We start from the raw sequence: 24010 nt of genomic DNA on the forward strand, positions 1-24010 counted from the left end.
ACCAAACAAAGCTGGCTTTAGATGACAAGGCATGCTTGCCCACTTACACCGCTTAGAGGAGAGCATTTTATCTCACAAACCAAACAGTTTTTATGTGCATTCTTACTTGTTGCTGTCCCGATACTGATAGATGTAACAGCCCTGAGGCATGCTGGACTCCTTATCGAGGGTGAAAGATAGCTTAAGCTGCAACCAGAAAATGTCAACAAATTAATTAGACAAACATTACTGTAACTGTCATTAAAAAAGATCATAAAAACATTCAGTTGCAAATTACTCCCTGTAGGCTCATTCAGAGTATAAATTAATTAGCACTGATCCAAGGGAACTTGCAAACAATTTTTAGTCAATGAGGTTCAGTGAGAGTCCAATTTTAGATTTTCCATATTTTCTTATAGATATTTGAACAGCCTTCTAATACAGTAGGTATCAAATAGTACATGAAACATCCCTCATCTAGAAACTCATGTTTTATCATAAACTGGCAAAATTAAACTTTACTTTAATTAAAAACAAGAAAAACATATCCAAAATAAGCCCAATTTGTGTTTATTAATGTCATCTGATCTTACTTTTAAACATCTTTTTAAAAAACACAAAAGTCCCTAAAAATATACTTCAAAGATATTAGACTCTTATCCAATAGCAAAGACAAAGTCCATCTGGACTCAGGAGTGTCCTATTTGACAGTGTTTATTTCGAAAATCGCAGCAGGAAAATATTATCTACACCCAATGTTCTCTACCAACTACAAGATTGATTTCGTAGGGTTCATTTGTGCCACAATGATTGTCATTCAGCTTGCCATTTTTTAAAAGACAAAAGCCTACATAAGAATAAATTTTTTCAGCATAATATCAATAATAAGCAGACACAACTATTCTCAAACATTCTCTTCTTGTGGATGGCTCTTGGCCAAAATTATTAGTAAAGCTGATCAATAAGTGAGATGATCAATGAGGAAAATATATTTTGGATGAAACTCAAAGCTTTGCCTTTAGTACTGGTGATCACTCATAACACATGAACTATGTGATTGGCGCAAATAAAAACAGCATGTGAACAGCTTTGTGCTGGAAGTGACAATTATCCCTGAATAACTTAAATGAATTCTACACCCTGAGGGAATCACTACCCAAAGAGATCCATCACTTGAGACACATCAAGCAAAAGTACTCATATCTTTATGAAACTTCCTCATAATAACAACAACAGGGATTATGTAAGGGAAAGATTTTTGGTGAGTAAGTGATGTTGAAAGACACTCCCATGTTATATAAACTAACTGCTTGTTCCTGTAAACCGATCTATGTTTATCCAATATTCATCTGTCTTTCCAACTTTCATCCATCTATCTGAACAAAAAATAAATGTATAGGTTACTTTACCCTATCCAAATAAATAGATTATGATCCACAAATAAATATAAAGTGATTCACAAAAAATGTATAATGAATACAATTAGCTTTTTCAATAAAAAAACAAAAGAAAAAAACCTCTTTATGTTGAACAGAAATCTGTCTGGCATTCATTTGTGAATCACATCCTCTGTATTAATGGACAGCTTGCTATGCATATGTGGATCACCACACGAATTTGTGGATTTCAAAACATTTCATATAACAGCTACAGTATAGTGTACGGATCAATTATAGAATGTTCTGACTACAACCAACCACAGTGTTTCCCATTCATTGATTTATTTGTGGCCGCAATATCAGCATTGACCGCCACAAAGAGATTTCAGTGCATCCTATTCATTAACTAGACTGTGATGGCCCGAAAATATATTTAAACTTCTCATAATAACATTACATTACAACATTCGACATTTCGTATTTTGCATCATTGCCAAAAAACAAAAATGCTATTATGCTATTTTAAAGGCTCCTAATTTGGTTTTGGATGTCTCCTACATAGGGTTTACATGCATTAAAAAAAGTAAAAAACAAATTTTCAATGATTCTCAAACTGATAATTTTTTAGTTCCAGTAGTGACACTGGACGCAGCGCGACACGACGAGTCTCTGGCAGTAAACGGATGGCCCTTTCTACATCTGAAGTACTCCACGCTTGCGTTACATACACAAATATAGGATATAATATCATATATAATACCAAATAACCATCAGTGATGTAACAGCACAAGCTTCGGCATCACTGCAGCGTGTCCTGGGGTTTTGTGAGTGGATAATGCAAATAAAAACTTTGCAATGCTAAAAAAAAGCATTTATTTTTGATGTTGTAAATAACATTTACAATCAAAAACTATTAAGTCTGATTCATGTGAAATATTACATGTGTAATCAAGTATTTTAACTAATAAATAAAAAAAATAAAAATCAAATAAAATCGCTTTGTCTGCTGAGCATTTTACTGTTAAATGTATAATGTCTTTGGAATTAAACAACCTTTCACACTTTTAAAAAGCACCCATTGTACAAACGGGAATCATTTATGGGAATCATTTTGTAATACATTTAAATAATGTTTAAAAATAATATTTATAATGCTTAATAGATCGTTAGATCCACGGAGCTGCTCAAATCAGTCATTAAAATGCTTGATTGAAGTACCGGGAAACGCTGTTGGCTGTTGTATGACAGTAATTTCATCCATTACATGATCTCGCATGTTTATCACGAGGTTGAATCCAGTTATTTATTAGTCAGCTACTTTTTGAGGCTTTCTGTTCTATCTTGAATAACGTGATATTCTGCATCCAGTACAGTGTTGTTCCCATAACAGAGAGTGCCGTTTCTCTGGCACATTAAAAATAAAAATGTGGCTTGGCTTGATATACTTAGTCTTATTTTAGTCATCTGAATTGTTTTAGTTTTAGTCTAAATATAATAAGATTTGAGTTGACTAAATCTAGAGAAGAAAACATTTATTTGTAGACATTAAATATAATACATTTTTATTTAAGCTATTAAAGAGCAGTGAATGATTTTCTCTTTTTCTTTTGTTGTTTGATAAATATTAAGGGCACAGATGGCATTAGGTTTATAACACTGCTGCCTTTAAGATCGAAGAACGAAAGCGCAGATCCGATGCAATGATGCAGATTCGATATTCTCACAACCGTGAGAATTCTTACGTTCTTTAAAGACATAACCGACTGCGTTTACATGAGTACTCTCTATAACTGATATTTTGACAGTGTTTTGTGTATTTGTCTATTCAGACACAAAAGAGACTTCAGTAAAATGTAGCTTTCTGATAGTTTTCTTTTGAATTCTCACGCTTATTCAGATCTAGCCATTTGTCTTCTCTTCTCTTTCTCCTAGACGTTTACATTTTTGAACAGTTTTGTGAGACATGCATCAAGTGCAAGCCAACTCATGTTCCTCCAGGTGGATCCGCATGTTACAAATCAAATGTGTTCATCTACCACACACTCAGGACATCAGTTATCAGTTCTGACTGGATCGCTTCCCAAATAGTTCCTTCCAAACATTTTTGTCTAGTTTTTATTTGTTGATGAAAATGTCAACAGATTTTTGTCTTTCAAACTAATTTTCATCTCTGAAAAAATATTGTTGATTAAAATTATAAAGTCTGATACAGATGAATGATGAGCAAAGCTATTTCAGGGCGAGACCGCCCTTACTGTAAATAAAAACGTGATTGGTTGTAGCGAGAACATGATGCGATTGGTCAGCGCAATGTGGCTGTTATCTGATTTGCTTAAGTAGATGATGGGTAGAGTCCTATCTGTGGATTTGCACGTCTTGACGCTAGAAATGTTTTGAAATACACAAATGCATGCGCTGATCTACAAATGAAAAAGGAGGGATCCACATATACACAGCAAGTGATTCACAAAGGAATGTTAGGCAGAGTTGTTTTTGTGACATAAATGTGTGGCACATTTGATTTGTTTGTGAATTTAATACATTTTTGTATTATATACTATATACTAGTATATCTTTGTGGATCTCACTCTATTAATTTAAATAGACTGTTTAAATTGTGTGAATCTCTTTACATTTATTTGTGGATCATATAATCTGTTTATTTGAAATAAAGAAAGAATTCTACACCCATTCTCCATCATCAACTCATTACATCAATCAAGGTCACATTTCCATCCATAACTAAAATGTTAAAAATGTACTTTAATTGCAAAATATTTTTTTTTTTAAACTAAAGTGTCACTTTAGTATGACGAAAGAACGGTAAAGTGTGACCGCAGGGATAAGACACAGTTTTTAGTATTAGAGTATTTCACTAAAATGAAAACCAGTAAATGTCCAGGCTGAAGTCTGGTCTGCCTGACCTGGTCAAGCCGGAGAGCTCCACTCTCAAAGCGCTGGGCTCGGAGTTGTTTGGCAATGTTGTGCAAGTTGAAGACGGCTTCTTGTATGTCGTGGATGCTGTGATCTGGGGAGCAGGTTGGCAGTTCTTCAGCACTAAAGTGCTTGTCAGGAGCTTCAATCATACTCTGAGCATGATCATAACTCAGCTTAATGCAGGAACAGATGACAGTTCGCCCAAACCACTCACTCAGGATCTACAGAGAAACACAGAGAAACAGTACTATAAATAAAAGAAACATACTTATAAATGTAATTATTATGAGAAAGGGCTTTATCAGGCCCTGTAACAACAGGGGGTGGTAACACCCTCAAAAAGGTTTGTGTTTTGAGATTTGTTCTCAATGAGAGTATAAGAGGTCATAAAGTACCTTTCCCTCTGGAGAAAGCTTCCAAATGACAGAGAATGTCAGTCTATCAGTCAGAGGATTCAAGCTGCATAGCTCCTCACACAGAAGACGAGGCAACATGGGGATCACCTGCAGAAAAAAAATAATAAGTGTCCCCAACATTTAATTTAACAACAATATTTTTAACTACTGGAGTAATTAAGCTACAACTTATATTAAAGGGATAGTACAGTACACCCAAAAATGAAATTCTGAAATTTACTTATCCTCATGAATCGAGTGATTTAATTAAAGTCTTCAGAAGAGACACGTTTTCTTTATATGATAAACAGATTTATGTATAAACATTGATAAACACATACATTCAGCTCATTAAATATGGCAAAAAAAAGACCAACCATGTTTGCTTAAGAACATATCAATGTTTTAATATTTTTGGCATAAAAGCACCTGGAATTCTTTTAACAATCAAAGGAATTTATTTATAAGTTAATATTTAATATTTTTAAATCAAATGTTTCTTAGGAATGGGGTGCTTGGATGATTTGTGCTCGGAGAGAACTATTTAGTTAAAAGGTCAGATCATCATTCCCTCTCTAAATACTTAAAATGTTGAGACTGAGTTGTTGGTCATATTATTTTAACATTATGTTTCCCGGACAGAGATTAAGCCTAGTCCTAGAATAAAATGGCCCTTTAAACCTGATTAACAAAAATCTGCTTTCTATGTCATGGCTTTAAATAGTCCTAGATTTAGTTTAGTCCAGAGTTTAATAAGCCGATTTCCTGGAGGAAGACTACAGTTACTCCAGGACTAAATTGAGTCGTAAATTAAACCTACCAGGAGGCAGGTTTAACTTCAGATTAACATTGTGTTTCAAAGAAGACGCCTGCATTACTTGGATACACACATACATTACATATATCAATATATTATTTAAACATTTAATTATGTTTTATTTGTATCGGGTTTCTTGTTAAAATGTGATTAGTTCATGTTAAACTAACTTGAAATGGTCACTTCACTTTGACTTCACTTGATGTTTTAATTTTGAAATATGTTTCAATCTATTAACCCAGTCATACATGACATTCACTTCCCATCACGCTTTGCACAGGGCTGAAATGTAAATTTTGAAATAAAGTGATGTTTTATGCAATTATTTTAGTAAGATGAGAAAACGGAGAAACAAGAATAAACAAGAAGCATTAATTATAGTTGTTTGAATAATTCATTTTAAATGAAAACCATTCATTGTTAAAGAACACCATTGATTCTAGTTGTACATCGTTGATTTTATGTGTATGTATTTTGGGTCCCACTTTATATTAAGTGGCTTTAAGTACTAGGTACTTACATTGAACAATAAGTACAATGTATTATTGTGTCCCTGTTGTATTGTAAAACACTTTTGCTGCTATTGAGATGTGATATGGGTAAGGTTAGGGACAGGTGTGGTGGTGTGGGTTGGTTTAAGGGTAGGTTAAGGTGTGAGGGGAGGATCAACTGTGTAATTACAAATGTAATTACATAAATTAATTATAGCTGTAATTACATGCTGGAATTTTAAAATCTAAGTACAATGTAAAAACATGTATGTACACAATAAGTCCATTGTATCAAATTATTAATTTCAATGTAATTACATAGTACTTAAAGCCACTTAATATAAAGTGGGACCGTATATATATATATATATATATATATATATATATATATATATATATACACACACACATATACACACACACATATATATATATATATATATATATATACACACACACACACAAACAGATTTCCCGACATTTCTTCTCTTTTATTCCATAGCTGGTGTGTGCAGATTATTTATCTTGCATAAAAATTAATTACTCTTGTTAGTAAATGTTTTTTGATTGCAGTCTTTTTCTGATGCCACTGTTTTCTTTGAATTTTCTTCTCAGTTCCATGCAATTTTAAGCTTTTCTTGGTTCATTCCGTGTTTTATAGTCGGTCATGCTAATTCAGATTAGCACAGTTGGTTTTAATTTAATCTGATTTATTTTAGTTCAGGACTCCATAGTCCAAGTGTAACTAATCTGTACTTAATATGTGTTACAAAAAGCCATTTTTTTAAAACATGATTAACTATTCTAGATTAAGGCCTACTCCAGGCTTAATTTAAACCCTGTCTGGGAAACCGCCCCTATATTCTATGAATTTAATCCATTCTCAGATAATCTACTGACCTGTAACAGTCATATTCACAGTTATAGTGCCATTAAATATAGCTAATAATATATATAATCAGTAGCTTTCCATAAAAAAAAAAAAAAATTATAAATCCAAACTAAAATAAGAACTGAAACCAAATGCTGGATGAAAAAAATGAAAAAAAGAAATAAATGTCAAAGCAGCGATTATAGCAGTGCATTTAATGTTGATTTAATTGGAAACTGTTATCTTTGATTGTCATGGTTCCATTTGAGTATTTAATCACAACGATTTTAATTTCGGTCGAGTTATTTGATATATGACATAACATTGAGTTTTATATGCAGTGTCTTAAGGCCCTAATAGGGCCCTAGGCCCTATTATTGAGATCTGGTACAAATATGACATACAAAAATACACAGGCACATATTAATCACGCACAATGATCGTGCGATCTTATTCAAATGACTATGATTCCGTTATGACTATTAAACCTTTAAAATTATGATGACACCAGAATCTTTAAACCTGCTTCCCAGACAAAAAGAGGGTCCTCAACCGAACCAATATTAAATTAAAGAAATTCAGATAGACCGGCTTTGAAGTCTTCATCGAACTGATTGTTCTGTAAAAGGGAGATATTAAAACGCCACCGCGGAGATCTTTCAACAAATGGAGCACATTCAAATAATACCATTAAAGAATTATGATCTGTAAGAATAGCTGGTAGTATAATTGTCTGGTCAAAGGAGTCCAAAAGTTCCTTGGAGCATAATAGATAATCTATTCTAGAAAAAGAGAGATGTCGTGCAGAGAAAAAGGTATAATTTCTACTCGAGGGGTTCCCCGATCTCTAAACGTCAACCAAATTCAGCATTTTTACGAAATCATTAAGCGCAGATGAGGAATTTAGCTGAACTTGACTGCAGGAAGAAGATCTGTCCAATACAGGGTCAATCACCGCATTCATATCCCCTCCAATAATCAGAGAATAGTCTATCAATGAAAGTAAATGATTAGTAACATGTGGGGAAAAAATTGTCTCAAATAATGTAGGAGCATAGATTGAAACAAAAGCTATTTTCCGCCCGTTAATGTTTGTACAAAAATATGCAAGTCTGACAGATTGATCTTGACTTTCTCAGTCAATCTTAAGGTTACAGTTACGTTTAATCAAAATAACTGTACCTTTAGTTTTGGTGTTATCAGTGGAAAAGGCTACAACTTTATAAAATTTATTCTGTAATCTCTGAACATCTGCTCTCTTTAGATGAGTTTCCTGAATTAGAGCGATATCAATCGCTTTCCTGCGCAAGTAGATCAAGAATTTAGCTCGCTTATTTGGACTGTTAAGACCTCTAATATTAAGTGAAATAATTTTTAATTTATCCATAGTCTAATGAAGCAAAGATACGATTTGCAAAACCAAAATATATCTGTTTAACCTGTGACAAAACTAAAAGATTATAAAAGACAAATAGAAAAAACATGAACAAAAAAAAAAACCATTAGACCGCAAATTTCCCCATCATTATAAGGGCCCGTGAGAACATCCACAGTGGTTCAACAGAACGTCAAACACTCTCTTCCATTGAACATGAAGTATGTAGTATATAACAAAGTATGCATAGTATAAACAGTAGTGACAGCCGTATATTCTGTGAATACAAGAAATAAAACAAAATACAAATGTTTGACCGATTAAAAAAAAAAAAAAAAAAAAAAAACTCCTCTGCAATGGATCGTTACATTGCTAGCACATTACATTATCAGCGTACTCACTTCTATCACGGTTGACTCATTTTACTCATCCATAAACTCTGGAGGTGGCTCTGGAACATAAAAGGACAATTTACGTCTGGTGCCCGATCTAGGAGTACTACGAGTTTCCACTAAGAAATCCTCCGCTTTTTTGACTGAATCAAAAGAGTGCTGATTACCACCAAAGCTGCCACGAAGAGTGGCGGGAATTCCCAGAGCGTGCAGTTCCTTTTGGATACTTCCGAAGGCCTGACGTCTACGGGAGGTAAACCCACTGTAGTCGGCGAAAAAACGCAGTGTGGACTCTTGGTCACGAATTGGTTCGGTTTTCGCCACCTCCCTGGCTCCCTGAAGAATCGCCTGTCGATCCTGATACCGTAGCACGCGAAAGATCAAAGTGCGGGATTTACCGGAGCCATAGATTCTGTGCACGCGGTCTATTTCGATCGATCCCTTCCTCTTCAGCGCGGGTATCCAGATAGGAAGCATTTTTTGAAGAAAACCAGTTGGATCATCCCCTTCCCGGCCCTGCGGTAGCCCCACCAAACGTAAATTATTACGGCGAGACCTGTCTTCTAACTCCGCAATTTTCAAGGTTAGGTTTTGCTGCTCTGTTGTGCACATGTTCAAATCCTTCTTCATCTGCCGCGTCTCGCCTTGAATCTGGTCTACCTTCAAACCCAGGTCTCGTACCGTGTTGGTTTGGGATTGCACTTCTTGGCGGAGCTCGATCAAAAAGGATTTCACGTCCTCCATAGCCAAACGAATTGCATTTTGAATCGTAGATTCAAGTGCGACTTGTTGCTTTGAAAGCGCCTCTGCAATGGCGTCCGTCAGATTGGCCTCAGTGTTCGCTAGCTTCATCTTTTTCTTTCCAGAGGGAGTTGTGGACGGCGAGGAGTCTTGTTTTTTGTTTCCGTACATTATACTGACAATATACAGAGTAAAAAAAAACTGGCTGTCAGTTCTATATATTGTTGTTTAGGAAAAGGAAGGAGGTTTGGACAGAGCTAATCTGAAGGCCACATGAAGTTTGGATGTCTGAAGCTATTGACTCTGCAGAAAGTTGGCAACTTCTGCACACTGTGAGCTTCAGCATGCACTGACCTCGCTCTGTGATTTTACGTGGCCTACCACTTTGTGGCTAAGTTGCTGTTATTCCAAATTGCTTCAACTTTGTTATAATACCACTAACTGCGGACCGTGGAATATTTAGTAGTAAGGAAATTTCACAAATAGAATTATTGCACAGGTGGAAAGTTGAAAGCTATCACGGCACCACACTTGAGTTTGCTGAGCTCCTGAGAGCAACCCATTCTTTCACAAATGTTTGTAGAAGCAGTCTGCATGCCTAGGTTCTTTAGACAACTGTGGCCATGGAAATCATTGGAACACCTGAATTCAATGATTTGAAGGGGTGTCCCATACTTTTGGCAATATAGTGCATCAAGAAGCAGAAAGAATAAACCCAATTATGAACCAACATTTATATGCAGAGACAAAAATTGTATCAAACATTGAGAACAATATGTCAAGCAGACACGTGGAAGTGCTGTGGCCTAGTGGATTTGAGTAAATGATGAATGAATAAAATCAGTCTATTCTCATAGCAAGTTTTTATACATCATATCACTAACAGTATTAATATTCTGTTATTTGTTTTGTATCATTTTGTATCATGATGTGACTGGACACACCATAGCTCTCGTAGTCTCGTACAAATTACAGATCATCTTTCAACTACAGAGCAATTTAAGGTCCATGTGCAAAAAACTGTCACTCCATCAAATATTTAAATGCTGGAGCCTACAACAATGTTTAATTCAGTGATATCTAAAATTACTAGGTCTGTGAATCTTTGGTTAGATTCAAATAGATTCACAAATCATAGATTTTTGATAAGATTTGTGTGTGTGTGTGTGTGTGTGTGTGTGTGTGAAAATAATGAGATTTTGTGATTCTATTAACTATTTAATTCTGCATTTTTTTAAGTGCATTCATAGTATTATTTAAATGAGTTCCCTAATGAGTCTTATTTAGGGTGCATACTGCACCCTGACTTTCATGGGGTCAGAGAGCAGGGGCTTTTGTCCATTGTTAAGGCATTTTTCCTCATATATGTATTTTGTTTTTCCGTTTGGCTTTAACCTCGTCCGCTGCTTAACAACAGGAAATTAAGATAAACAAAGTTTGGTTTTAAACAGAAACCATCATGGAATGTGTGTAATAAATTCTGACTGTAAACTAAAGTGGATTTTGATTGAATAATGGGCATACATGCATTATTTGTAGTGTTTAATAATAAACTGCAACTGAATGATACACCTGCTTAGCATTTTTCATTATTTACTGTTATAGGAATACCCTACTTTTTCAATGGTTTGACTTTGAAAAAGGTTATAGCGCTATTGTGAGAGAGCTATCATCTGCTCATGTGATAGCAGTGGCCATGCAGAGGAGAGATCAAACATGGGCTGCTCAAAAACGGTATCAATAAGAGCTAAGGATGAAGCACAATCCAGTGAAAGAGGGTATAGAGTGCAGCACGCATCTGTGAGGGAGAGCTGTTAGGGTCTGAACAATGCCAAACAACGTCTCCATTCATTTGTGTATGTAATCATTTAAGACTTACACATTTCAAATCATTGAATCACTATCAAAATTATTCTTTTAATCTTAGCATTTTAAATCGAATCAAGTGAATCGCTACACCCGTAAAAATTAAACAATTTTCTGCGCTGCAACATTGCTGCAAGAAATTTAAATCACTTCAAATTGTTTGGAAAATCAAACTCGTACCTTTTGGACAAGATAAACACTTGTGGCTCTTCGGCCAGCTATTTGATCCAAGGCATTTCCTTCCTCCACAAAGTAACTCACATCAGCTATATGAACACCAACTTCAAAATTACCTACATGAGGAGAGAAAAGAAAACCATGTTTTTAAATCATAAATAGTTTTTTTTCAAGCGTAATGAACTTTTTAAAAGAACTTTAATATCAAAGGCAGCACACATACCATCTGAGAGTTGTTTGCAGGACAGTGCATCATCCAGATCTCTGGCTGTAGCTGGGTCGATGGTAAATATGCATTCGTTTCTTTAAAAAAAAAAAAAAATCCGAAAATCAGAACCAAATAATAAAAATGTTAATTAAAATTACATTTCAGATGGACTTTACATACAAATAATGGATAATACGTGAAAATGTATAGATCAGGGACAGGGTAGTAGTAGGGATGCACCGAAATGAAAATTCTTGGCCGAAACCGAAAACCGAAAAAGAGGAAACCAAGGCCGAAAACCGAAACACCGAAATAAATGATGCCAATTATTAGTATCATTACTTTTATGGCTATGACTGTGTACAAACTTTACTAAAATCAAGGCATTGCAATTGCATAAATTAATATAACATTTTCAAAGAATAAATCAATTACAATATATGCAAATATTTATTTAGCACAATGCACAGTATAAAATAAAATTCAAACTAAAATGTTTAACTTGACCCACTCATGTGTACACTAAATAATAATCTACTGGCCTGCAGAAAGGTTTTAAAATGAAATGTTCTCTCAAAAACAAAGCCGAGCGCAAACTTCTCATCACACTAGCACCCAGTTTGCACGTCTAAATTAGTTACATTTTAAAAATGTAGCATACAATAGCATAAAAAGCCTTTTTAAATGAACAATGGTCCATGTTTAATACAAATGTACATGAAACTTAATGAAACATGTTTAGTGAATGTAGAAAATATTTAAGAGAGCATTAATTTAGTTCTAAACATACATGTTCCCATATACATATTTTTTTTGTAATGTAACAAGCAACAATCTCAGGGTTTACTGGGTTTTACAAGGTTTTTTTTTCTATTGGTGGTGGAATACTAAAAAATAAACATTGTCATGTATTTATCGGTCTTCTTCTCACCGATTCCTGATGGTTAGAGGACAGTTACTTGAGTCGTCCCCTGTCGTTTCAAGGAATAGTACAACAAGACACGCAACGAAGTATAAACGCCTCGATGCACGCGCTGTTTGTGGAGACTCGCACTGCCTTGTTTACTTTCGCCTGCCTCCGCAGCGCGAGTCTTATTTATTGTTTTATCCACCTATATCTGCTCTAAACAATGCGTGCCGCCATGACGACGACTCCGGTTGCGAGCGGGTCAAAAGCGGTGCGCGCGCTGTCTGTGGAGACTCGCGCTGCCTTGTTTATACTTTCGCCTGCCTCCGCAGCGCGAGTCTCCACAGACATCTTGACCCGCTCGCAACCGGATTCGTCGTCATGGCGGCACGCATTGTTTAGAGCAGATATAGGTGGATAAACAAGGTTTCCGTCTCCTCGCGGGTTCAGATGCACTGAAATACTTCCACACCGCAGACATGTTGCTTCAGACAAGCACGTGCAGGTCGCGGTTTCTGTTTGCGTCATCACAACATTTCGGCCGTATTGTTTCGGTGATAAAAGTCTTTCGGCCGAAAACCGAAAATGCACTTTTGGGCCATTTTCGGCCGAAAATTTTCGGCGGCCGAATATTCGGTGCATCCCTAGGTAGTAGGTTACCTGAGATCTCGTCTTTTAGAGAGCGCATGATCAGGGATGCTCCACGGCAGATCTTGGGGAAGACAATTCAAGACCTCCTTGGAAAACTCTGAAAAGTCCACATCATATTCAGTCAGGATGCCTTCTGTTTCCGGCTCTATTTCACCTGCTTGCCCTAAAGTTTTTGCAAGCCGCCTTAAAACAGAAAAACAACATTGAGAAATGCTATTATTAATCACAACAGCCAATGTAAAGCTCATAATTTGGAAGAAATACAGGTTACCCAGATCTCACCCTTCAGCAAAGTTGTTGTCTGCTGACCACTGTGTTATTCGGCAGATGAAGAGTGTGTTTTCATAGTCTCCAGGTCTGGAGATAAAGTCTGCAGGACAATCTGCGAGAGGCACATTAACTCTCGGGATCCGATGGTCCACAGGAGAGAACATAGCAAAATTCTTGTTGGGAAGAAATTTGAGGAAGCCTGATGCTGCTCTTGAGTGCTTCTTCTCAACAATGAATACAACCTAAAATGACAACATCCATGGACAATTATACGCAAAAGAATAAAAAAAAAGGCATGCTAATTTTGGACGATCTTCAAACTTAATATCGACAACATGAAGTTAAAAAACAAAACAAAAAAAACATCAGCCCATTTACTTTCTTAAAGGGGTCCTTGATTATGATTAAAATTGTTTAACTTTAGTTAATGTGTAATGTTGTTTAAGCATAAAGAACATCTGCAAAGATACGATGCTCAAAGTTCAATGCAAAGGACAGAAATTGCTTTTTAAGGACTAAACAAACCTCTGGTATGGACTACAACAAGCTTCTTCCAGAGTTCGTGACATCACAATCCCAAAGATTTACATAAACCCAGCCCCTGGGAACACGCAACAAAGTGCGGACATGTTGGGATGGTTTAGAGAAGAGGAAGAGTTGTTGTCGCAGTTTGTCAGAAGGCTGATGAATTTAGAGAGGTTAAAATGTATTTTTAACACCGTTCCTGAATATTAATCTCAACGTTTGTCTGTTCCCTACACATTTTACGGACAACAGCTTCCAGAAGCGAGTACAATGCAGGCTATACGCAATGAAATCTGTGTTTGCAAAGTCCGGATTTAAAATCGTTCAGCACGATCCTCTTGTTCGTTAACATTTTTAGGGTCTGAATTGGGGTCGAATTGGTTTGAAATTCACGCCACTGTTAATATTTACATCTGAGTAGAGCTTGTGGTTACGAAGGGGTGTGACATTTCCCGAACATGCGCTAAGCTCTGCCAATCAAAAGCACAATTCGGAAAGAGGGGCTTCATCAAAATTACACGGTCAACCAGGTGAGAGAGCTGTAATAATGTAAAATATGTGAAAAATAATGCGTTTAAGTATGAAAACATATTCTAGTAGACCACAAAAACAAAATCAAGACTTTGGAAAAAGAGATTATAGGACCCCTTTAATAAATGTTCCTGATTTTTTGTGCATTATTCATCAGTGATGCACATTATTAGCCTGGCTACATCAGACTTCCTACTTCTGCTAATTTGAAGTAGCAGAGTCTGGTATTACCAGGCTAGCACATTATTCCAAACAGGGAAAAAAAGTGCAACATTGTTTTAATCTATTACAAAAGCCAACTTTTTAAATGAAAATTCTTGGTAAATTGTCTGAATTTCTAAAGCATCTGAATGCATTTTTATTTATAACGGTCATGAATAATAATTACTTAAAAATAAAATGCATATCCTTTCAAACAAATTGCTTACCTTTCCAGTCCTTTGCATAGCTCTCTCTGAACTTGAACCAGAAGTGAAGCACACATTAGCATGTTTGACAGAGTGTGTTGTGATGGGGGCTAAATCAGGAAAAAAAAAGTTATAGCAAGATTTGATTGCAAGTTTCTATTTTATTTTCTGACACTTGTGTGTAATCAATGTAATTTGTTGAATTTTTATATAAAAAATGGAAAAGTACTCAATAGATTCAGATTTTTTTTGTTTTGAAAAAAAAAGTTTAAACCTGTCAAAGGTAATAGACAGTTTTATAGAACCAATTTTTATAATTATTAAACACTTTGGGGAGATTAACAAGTGATTCCCTCATCTTAGCAAGGTTAAGATTCTCCAGCCTAACGTCTCTACACTGGCAAGAACTGCACTTTGCACTTTACTAAGTCACATTTTACTAGTCAAATGGCAGCATTTTACTAGTCAAATGCAGCTCATTTGCATTTAAGGTGGTATAGTCCCCGAAACAGCTCATTTTTAAGCAGGCCCCAAAATGACATTTTCAAATGGTTATAATAAATTAACTATGGGGTATTTTGAGCTGAAACTTCACAAATACATTCTGGGGACACCCGAGACCAATATTACATCTTGTAAAAAGGGGCATAATAGGTGCCCTTTAATATTCATTCATCATTATGACAAATCATTCTGGAACAAAGTTCTCCTACTATTACTACACCAATGACATGCAGCTCTGCCTGCTAACAACTACAAAGTGGCTGAACAAATCTCAGTTTGACTTTTGGGTCTTTGGGACAGAAAGCTATCAAGAAAACAAAGCCAAACTTATTGTTACCGCAGGCCAGCACAGCAAATCAATATTTTAGTTGGCTACCAGTAGTTGTATGTACAGTATCAGGTTAAAGGAATAATTTGTTTGCATCCTTCCTCATGGGCTAAATAAATGAATTCATTTATTACATTTAAAGCCTTGGAATGATTATGCAAAATTATTTTTTTTTACATCAATTGTAAGCAAAATTCAATTGTTCCACAGCAACACATGGGTAATTTAAGGATAACAATGAGTCATGAAGATCTTGGTTTTTGGAAAGAGGTGAATAGCTCATTCATTCTGCAAACACAATGATGTCTTTCATTCCCTGTTCACCTCAGTCACCACATGCCCTGTATCAAACTTGACACTCTGGAATCTGTTGCCATGTTTTGAGCTACAGATGCTTAATAATTTAATATGTAGACGTCTTGGGGAGGCATGTGCAAACAAAGATATCTGGGCTTGATAAAGATAAAAAAAAAAAAGATCACAGCTCTTGGCTGTTTAATCCTCAATGAGTGACTCAACTTTTTTCTGCACTATAAGCATATAGCATATATTTTCTGCACATGTTTCAAGATATATTACTAATATATATATATATATATATATATATATATTAAAGATCCACTGCATCGGAGAATCCTTTACATTTATAAAGAATAATTCTTTGCCATGCATTTAAACTATGGTTGTGTGAGATGCATTAACAACTAAAAGAAAATTGGCACAGGACTGACCAAACCAATTAAATGCTAACAAGGCAAATTTTGATTATCTAGTTACAAATTTGTCACAAGTTTCAATTACAACATGTAACATAATACATTATTTATTTATTCATTTAAACTTAAATCATGGTGAAAGAGTAAAACTAATAAATACAACTAAATTAGCACTTATCAGCAAAACCTTGAGTAAGAGGCAACATAACATTGTGCCTGCAGGAAAAGCTCATTACCTTTATCATAGAGATTGGCATTCTTCATTTTACTGATCACCTCATCTTCTTCATTGTAATGGGCCTCCACAATGACATCAGGAGCCTTTGGTGCATTCTGACCGGATAGAGTTCTCTCATTTATATCTCCATTGACTGCCTGTGTACACAATGTGACACACATTTTGCATGTCAATGACGGTTATTGTCTCTCACAATTCATTTTGATTATACAGAATTACATACTGTACAAAACTACAAGTAATACATTCAACATGCATTCATATATATATATATATATATATATATATATATACTGTATATATTAATACAAAAAGTTGTATACTACTTGCTTTTATTTGACAGTAAATGTATGGTCTTAATAGTATGAAAACATGACTGATTAATAGGCTCGATTGTGCACTATTTTCCACATTTTGTAGTACTAATTGTGGGAGGAAATTTGTGTAATTTAGCTTCTTGGACTTAAACATGCAAAATAATGTGAAATGGAGATGAGAAAACTACACTACTGGAAGAAGAAAACATTAGCTCATTCACTAAAATAATTAACAAACACAAAAAGGGCAGAGAATCTACAGAATTTCATTACTTTGCGGAAATCTGTGGAGGATTTTTTCCGCAAGCACAGGTTTCATGCATGTATGATTGCCAACTTCAAAGGAAAATGAAGGACATTCTAGCAGAGGTCTTCAACCTTGCTCCTGGGAAACCACTGTCCTGCAAATTTTATTTTCAACCACCTTCAGCAAACCTACCTCATATTTATAAATAAAAGTCTCTGCTTGAAAGAAATGAAATTAGTAGCAACTACCCAAGTTGACCCTCCGTCCCAACCCAAGTTGAAAAAACTGTGCTCCTCATGGCTTTAATAACACAACTTTTACCCTTGATAAATTTTGGACGTTAAATATCAGCCATGAGGACCTAAGATTTTGTTTTAATTCCTCTGTTGGCACTTTGAAAGACCAGTCAGGCAGACTCTTGGTTTTGATCCCTTCTCTTATTTGGATTTCAGATGATAGTGATAACCTTACATGACTCTGCAAATCTAAGAAGAAATGTGCCTTTAGGGTGTAATAGCTACATTTTCTTGTGTTTAATTGCTTTCCTATGCTGCTGATTATTTTCATCTTGACAAAAACTGCCTAGCAGCAGTTTAGATTTCCTGACACACAACTGCCCACACATGCACGCATCTACCCTCATTAAAGCTTTATAGCTTTGTTGCCAATTCTGATATGCAGAATGTTTATATAGCTAAAGAATTCAAAAAGCAAACTTCCATTTGCTCTGCTGTACTAAAAATAACAAGTCATAGAGCATAGACATAAATAATAAGCATACAGAAGTATGCATGCAGCATGAAATGTATTATGCAACCTAATAGATTTTTAAAAAGTCTTTGCTACATCTTTTATGTTTATCATGTATGCAGCTTATTGAACCTCTAATTAACTGAGATATTTGTAATATGCTAGTACGTAATATGTCCTCTAAAACTTTAAGTTTTATTAAATACAGATGTGCCATCACATTACATTAATAAAAATAATTTAGTAGTCTATCCTTGTGTGTTTAACCCCATTAATGAGAACGCATAATTAATCTAAATCTGAAGTAAAACAGTGCAAGTCATTTTATTTATTTATTTAAACTGTTATTGTGGACATGCACTGTATTTACGATTAGGACTCATAATGAAGATTTACGGTTTTACTTCATCTGCCGTTATAGGCTATATATCATATATTTCACTAAACGGGCTAAACCATTTCACTAAACCCAAAGCGCTCGCTGGTGTGGACATTTATGAAGAGATGGATATTTGCTTCAAGTAATAGGCTTGGTGAGTGAAAATATATTTGTATTATCTTTCTGCATGTATAATTCTCTTTCGATTTTCTGTCTAAAAGTGACCAAAAAGACATTTAACTCCAGCTCACCGTCGGTGTCGCCAAACTGCTCCATCTCCAAAACGTTTGTTTACATGGGTCAGGGTTTGCGTGAAGGTGCGCAAATATTCCCATCAAATTTGTTTTTATACATCACAACAAATGCGTCGGAAGTGGCTTGAGCCTATTTCAGGGCTGTTTATGCATACGCAAGGGTTATAAATGAGGCCCCTTATGTGTTGTTTTTGCGCCAAACATACCTTTTACAATATTGGCTAAAATATTCAGTCTTGTTCTTGATAATGTCACTGTTGTGCCATACTTTCTCTTCCCTTGTCAATGACTTCTTCACTGTGTTCCATAGTATATCTATAATGCCTTGGAAATTTTCCATAGCCCTCACAATAGCTATCAACCATAATATCCCATTGATGCTCCGCAAGCTATTTTTGACTCATGGCTCATGTAGTAGAATGCAACCATGAAGATGTCAGAATTTTTTTTCAAGAACAGCTGAGATTTATTTGGAATTTATCAGTCACCTCAGGTGAAAATAGGCGTGTACCATTTCAAGAGTTTGATATTTTTTTAATTCTGAACACATCTACATATCCAATTATAATAGGGTGTGCACACTCATGCAGTAAGGTTATTTTAAGTTTTTATTTTTCTCCTTTTTTCTAAAATATGTCACTTTGGTTTTCTGTGGCATTGCATGGGTTGTAATGTTTAGATTAAAAGTGCAAAAGTGCATTCTGATATGACAATTATTTTTTACATAAAAAACAGCTGTTTTATCAGGGGTGTGAAAATTTTTATATCCACTGTGTGTGTGTGTTAGCTAACATGATTTCACTAATCAGATCATCAGCACATGGGAAAATATAAACAAGTACTAGGTGAAATCACTCGATCATTCTGATTGGATTATAAAATGAAACTATAAAAAGGAGGGAAGAGGTTCTTCCAATCATTTTGTTCAAGTGGTAGCAATGGTTACCTCCAGAGAAAGATGGGGAAAGACATTTAATCCTCAATAACTTCAAGGACATAGGTTCAACTGCAGTGAAGAAGGCTTCAGAACACCCCAGAGTGTTCAGCCACTTCTCTCCAAGAAAAAAAAAATCAAGAACAGACTGAAATTCTGCAGGAAGTACAAGGATTGGACAGCAGAAGACTGGTGCAAAGTTATTTTCTCTGATGAAGCACCCTTCCTACTGTTTGGGACATCCAGAAAATCAATTATTTGGAGAAGAAAAGGTGAACGCTATTATAAGTCCTGTGTCGTGCCAACAGTGAATCATCATGAGACCATCCATATGTGGGCTCATGTGTGGGACCATCCTTTTCATCCAAGGGTGAGGGCTCTCTCACAATTCTGCCCCAAAACACTAACATGAATAAAGTATGTTATCAAAACTTCCAAGAAGAGCAACTTGTCCCAACAATCCAGGAGCAATCTGGTTATGATCTGTGCATTTTCAGCATGATGGAGCACCATGTCACAAGGAAAAAGTGATAATGAAGTGGATCTCCCCAACTCCCCGGATCTTAATCCCATAGAGAACTTGTGGTCAATCATCAAAAGGCGAGAAGCACAAACAATAGCCCACAAAGCTGATATCCAGCATGCCCAGAAGCATGCCATATCAATCCAGCATGCCAGAGCGAATTGCAGAGGTTATGAAGAAGGGTCAAAGCTGTAAATATTGACTTTGACAATCTCTTTGAATCTATTGAATATTTTGGACAATAAAACTATACAAACTTAATCTAATAACCTAAAAATACTAAAGCAGTAAACTATCCAAACCACTAAATATTATCTCACTACCAATACACAGCTGTATTTATGATATGTCCATTTTGATGAAGTACCTTCCACTGTTCAGGGGGGAGAACTTTCACCACGACAACATCTCCATTGAGAGCCCTGTTACGAGCTGCAATTCCATCTAGAAAGATATCGGCTAACCCATCCTGCAGAAAAAAATCAACTTCACAATTGCAAATCACTCACAAAAGAGAGTTACAAGTTATCAGAATTAGGACACTGACAAAGCAACAACTACAACAATTCAATAATATTTGGTCAGTTACTTTTGAATGAGAACCATGTTTATTCTAGCAACCATTTACGTTTGATAGCATGCTCAACTTCAGGTTATACTGTAAATGTAGTATGTGTAAAGGTGAAAAAAAGAATACTCACAGGAGATGGGACAAAAGCTTCCTTGTACTTCTTAGGATTTATCCTCAGTGCTCCCTTAAAGAGAATGACATTTAAACATTTTAAATATGATGAGTGTTTAAATAGTTTTCCATTCTGAGATTTCACTCTATAAGAATACGTAAAAAGCCAGTGTACTTGATATTTTAATATTACATTATTTAAAAGATGTAAAACATTAAAGAATCCCTCCATATATTACAGTAGTTAACATTGGAAATGGATGAAAAAAGTTTATCCGAAGATAAGAACGGGTATTGTTCAAAATTCATCTATCCACAAGTTTCCTACGCCCCATGAGGCCTTGCGTCAAAAGTGGGCGTGACTTCAGGTTCGAAGTAAACAAAGCGCGACTTGACATGCTTGACACTCGTTCATTCAACAGTTGACAGTGATTCAAGTTATAGCGATCCAAACTAGCTAACGATGTGGGAACACAACCTCAACGAAATTCAAAAGGGTGAAATAACAGTACCTTTACCCTACGCAGTAGTTGATTGGGAGTATTATATATACTAATAACATTATTAATAATCAATACTCATCAAGGCATGGTGACAGACAGTTGTGCGAGCTGACAAACAATTAAAATAAAAAAATACACACTTAGTCATTGTGCTTTGGAGTTTATTCAAAATTATAAATTAATGTGCTACTTGAATACATTAACTGGCACATTTGGTATTCTGTCAACACAGGCTTTGATCCTGAGTTTAGGTGTAACATAAGTAGCGAACAGCCAATCACATGCTGATAGAGTTTAGAGAATATTAAGAATTTAAACAAATGTACACAGGAAGATTCGTCGTCTTTTGGGAGGTGATGGAAACTACAGTCGTTGGCAGGATCACTCTGATTTCGTTTTCAGCTTATGTTCAAAACGTTTCAACGCATCACGTTTAAGCCACTGAATTAGTTTAGTCTGGTTATACATACAACCGCGAACAGCACATGTTGTCCCTGAGCTCCGTAACGACATCTCTCATAAAGATTTGGGTCTTTAAATAGTAAAATAATTCTCTGAAAAACAGCTAGCCTCTTCGCTAACACACAAAATACCATTGCAATGCTACTTCCGCCGCCTCACCTTAAGTTTCACCCACTTTATTTTTTACAGGAGCGCCCCTCGGAAACTTGTGGATAACTTTGATGAAAGGTTTTGATCCACTCCGAATGTTGACTAATATATATTTCATACTATGATAATAAAACTGTCTGGGTAATGATAAGTAACTAAATATGCTTGTTAAAAAAAAAAAAAAAAAAAAAAAAGCATTTATTTGAAGCATTTATGAAAATATATTTAATCCGTTTATATTAAAAAAATAATAATATTTTTGATTTTTCAGGTTTTCATGTCACAACGACCCTTGTGCACTTGTGCACATGGCGCAGAAGTATAAATTGGGCTTAAGTGTCAGGGACCCTGGCCTAAAATAACGCTGGAACCTGCGCAACCCTGATCATACAGGAAGTAAGAGGGGAGGGTTGAGTCTCACTGTGGCCGGCTAATCGCTCTCTACTCCATTCAGAGCACAAGTAATTTCGCTTTCTGGACGAGCAACAACTACACGTGCTCTTCCCTGTCCGGGCCCTAAGAGTATATATATGAAGAGTTCAGATGCAAAAGCCTCTAAATGCCATTTAAAATTTTCTTCTAAAATGACCATTTTTATCAAGCTTGTATATTTAAGTTCAGTAATTTCACTTAAATGGCAATGAAGATTACCTATTAATTGTCATTTAAGTGAAATTACTGAACTTAAATATACAAGCTTGATAAAAATGGTCATTTTAGAAGAAAATTTCAAATGGCATTTAGAGGCTTTTGCATCTGAACTCTTCATATATATATATAGAGCCCAGTTTAGGCAGTTGGAGCAGCTCTTCGTATGCTTTGGTGGCCACACCAAAGGGCTTCCGGTCACAAAGCAAAGACTGTCCCGCTGGATAGTGGACTCCATTTTTTTGGCCTTGTAATGAATCTTGGCCAGGCGAATTATACCACACACACACACACACACACATACACATTCATCCACGTACCTCAGTGGCATCGAGTTACAAGACTTTTATGGGACCAATGGAATGTGGACAAACTAATGTCTCTGAACAAAGAGAAATACATCTCTTTTGGTTTTAAAGACATTTAACAAAGGTATTCAATGGTTTTTGTGTATATGTGTCTTCCCCATGTCACAGTGAAATAACTTTGTTTGGTCACAGTTTAAATAGGAATTAAAAATACCTTCGTCATGCATTTGAAACATAAGTGTATATTCCTTTGATATAACATAATGTTCCTTGATATCTCTAGAATGCTTATTGAATGAAACACTCGAATATGCATAGAGATGTAAAGTAAAGTGTATTTTTAATTCGTTTTACTGCCAATGAAGATCAAATTGTTATTATAGAACACACCCCCTTCCACGAGAAGCGCGCGCTGAGGAACAAAGGACCATAAAAAGGACCATAAAAGAAGGCTTCTCGCGTGTAATATCCACTCTCCGATTGGCTCAAGCCAACAGGAAGGGGATGGATTTCTCCAAGGTGATAAATGTGAGAACGCAGGTCCGCCCTCTCTCTCTTCTGAACTTTCCAGCGCTCAACATGTAAACCTCACGGGACTCTGATCCAACCATGGGTCTTTCCTTTTGTTCGTCTAAAAGTTTCATCTTTTCCTCAAGTGGACTACCAAGTTCGTCTTCCAGGAAAGGAAGTGGACTTTGCCGAACTATCTCCTCGGGTAACGTCACCTCAAAGACTCTCAGCCTTTCAAACACTGGCGCTAAATGCCGACGAACGCCACGTGACTCCCCACGGAACAAAGCAGCCATGAACGAGCCGGGACGGGCCGCGCCAACATGCCGCGGCCGCGCTTCACGTGACGCACGCGCGCCGGACCGGCGCACCTCTAGCCGACACGTGGCCCGAACGGGTCGAGCAACGAGCCCACGACTCACACAGACCACATGTGCCTTGCAAGTATACCTTCTTTTAGAGCTTCTAAGAAGCATTAAGAAGATGTTTTGGGGTGTCAAGAAAGGTTAACTGACTGTTTTGATGAACGTAACTCTCTCTCTCTCTTACAACTCACTCTCTCTCTCACTCTCTCTCTCAAACTCACTTAACTTGCGCGTATCCATTGTCTAAACGCTCTGCGTCGTCTTAGTTTGTGT

At 36.0% G+C, this 24010-nt stretch overlaps 1 protein-coding gene across 1 annotated transcript in view; it reads right to left on the reverse strand.

The window, feature by feature from the left end:
• dis3l2 (DIS3 like 3'-5' exoribonuclease 2) overlaps positions 1 to 24010 on the reverse strand; it is a 61299-nt gene that overhangs the window by 19425 nt on the left and 17864 nt on the right. Inside the window, exons 4-14 of the mRNA XM_039649527.2 lie at positions 20811 to 20864; positions 20477 to 20578; positions 16704 to 16842; positions 14941 to 15029; positions 13469 to 13698; positions 13196 to 13369; positions 11644 to 11723; positions 11424 to 11536; positions 4691 to 4798; positions 4283 to 4516; positions 107 to 186 (exon numbers count right to left, since the gene is read on the reverse strand). Coding sequence (XP_039505461.2) covers positions 107 to 186; positions 4283 to 4516; positions 4691 to 4798; positions 11424 to 11536; positions 11644 to 11723; positions 13196 to 13369; positions 13469 to 13698; positions 14941 to 15029; positions 16704 to 16842; positions 20477 to 20578; positions 20811 to 20864 — 1403 coding nt within the window. The remainder of the gene's footprint in view (positions 1 to 106; positions 187 to 4282; positions 4517 to 4690; positions 4799 to 11423; positions 11537 to 11643; positions 11724 to 13195; positions 13370 to 13468; positions 13699 to 14940; positions 15030 to 16703; positions 16843 to 20476; positions 20579 to 20810; positions 20865 to 24010) is intronic.

This window comes from Pimephales promelas, chromosome 5 (assembly GCF_988280905.1).
Source record: "Pimephales promelas chromosome 5, fPimPro1.hap1.1, whole genome shotgun sequence".
Classification (NCBI taxonomy): domain Eukaryota; kingdom Metazoa; phylum Chordata; class Actinopteri; order Cypriniformes; family Leuciscidae; genus Pimephales; species Pimephales promelas.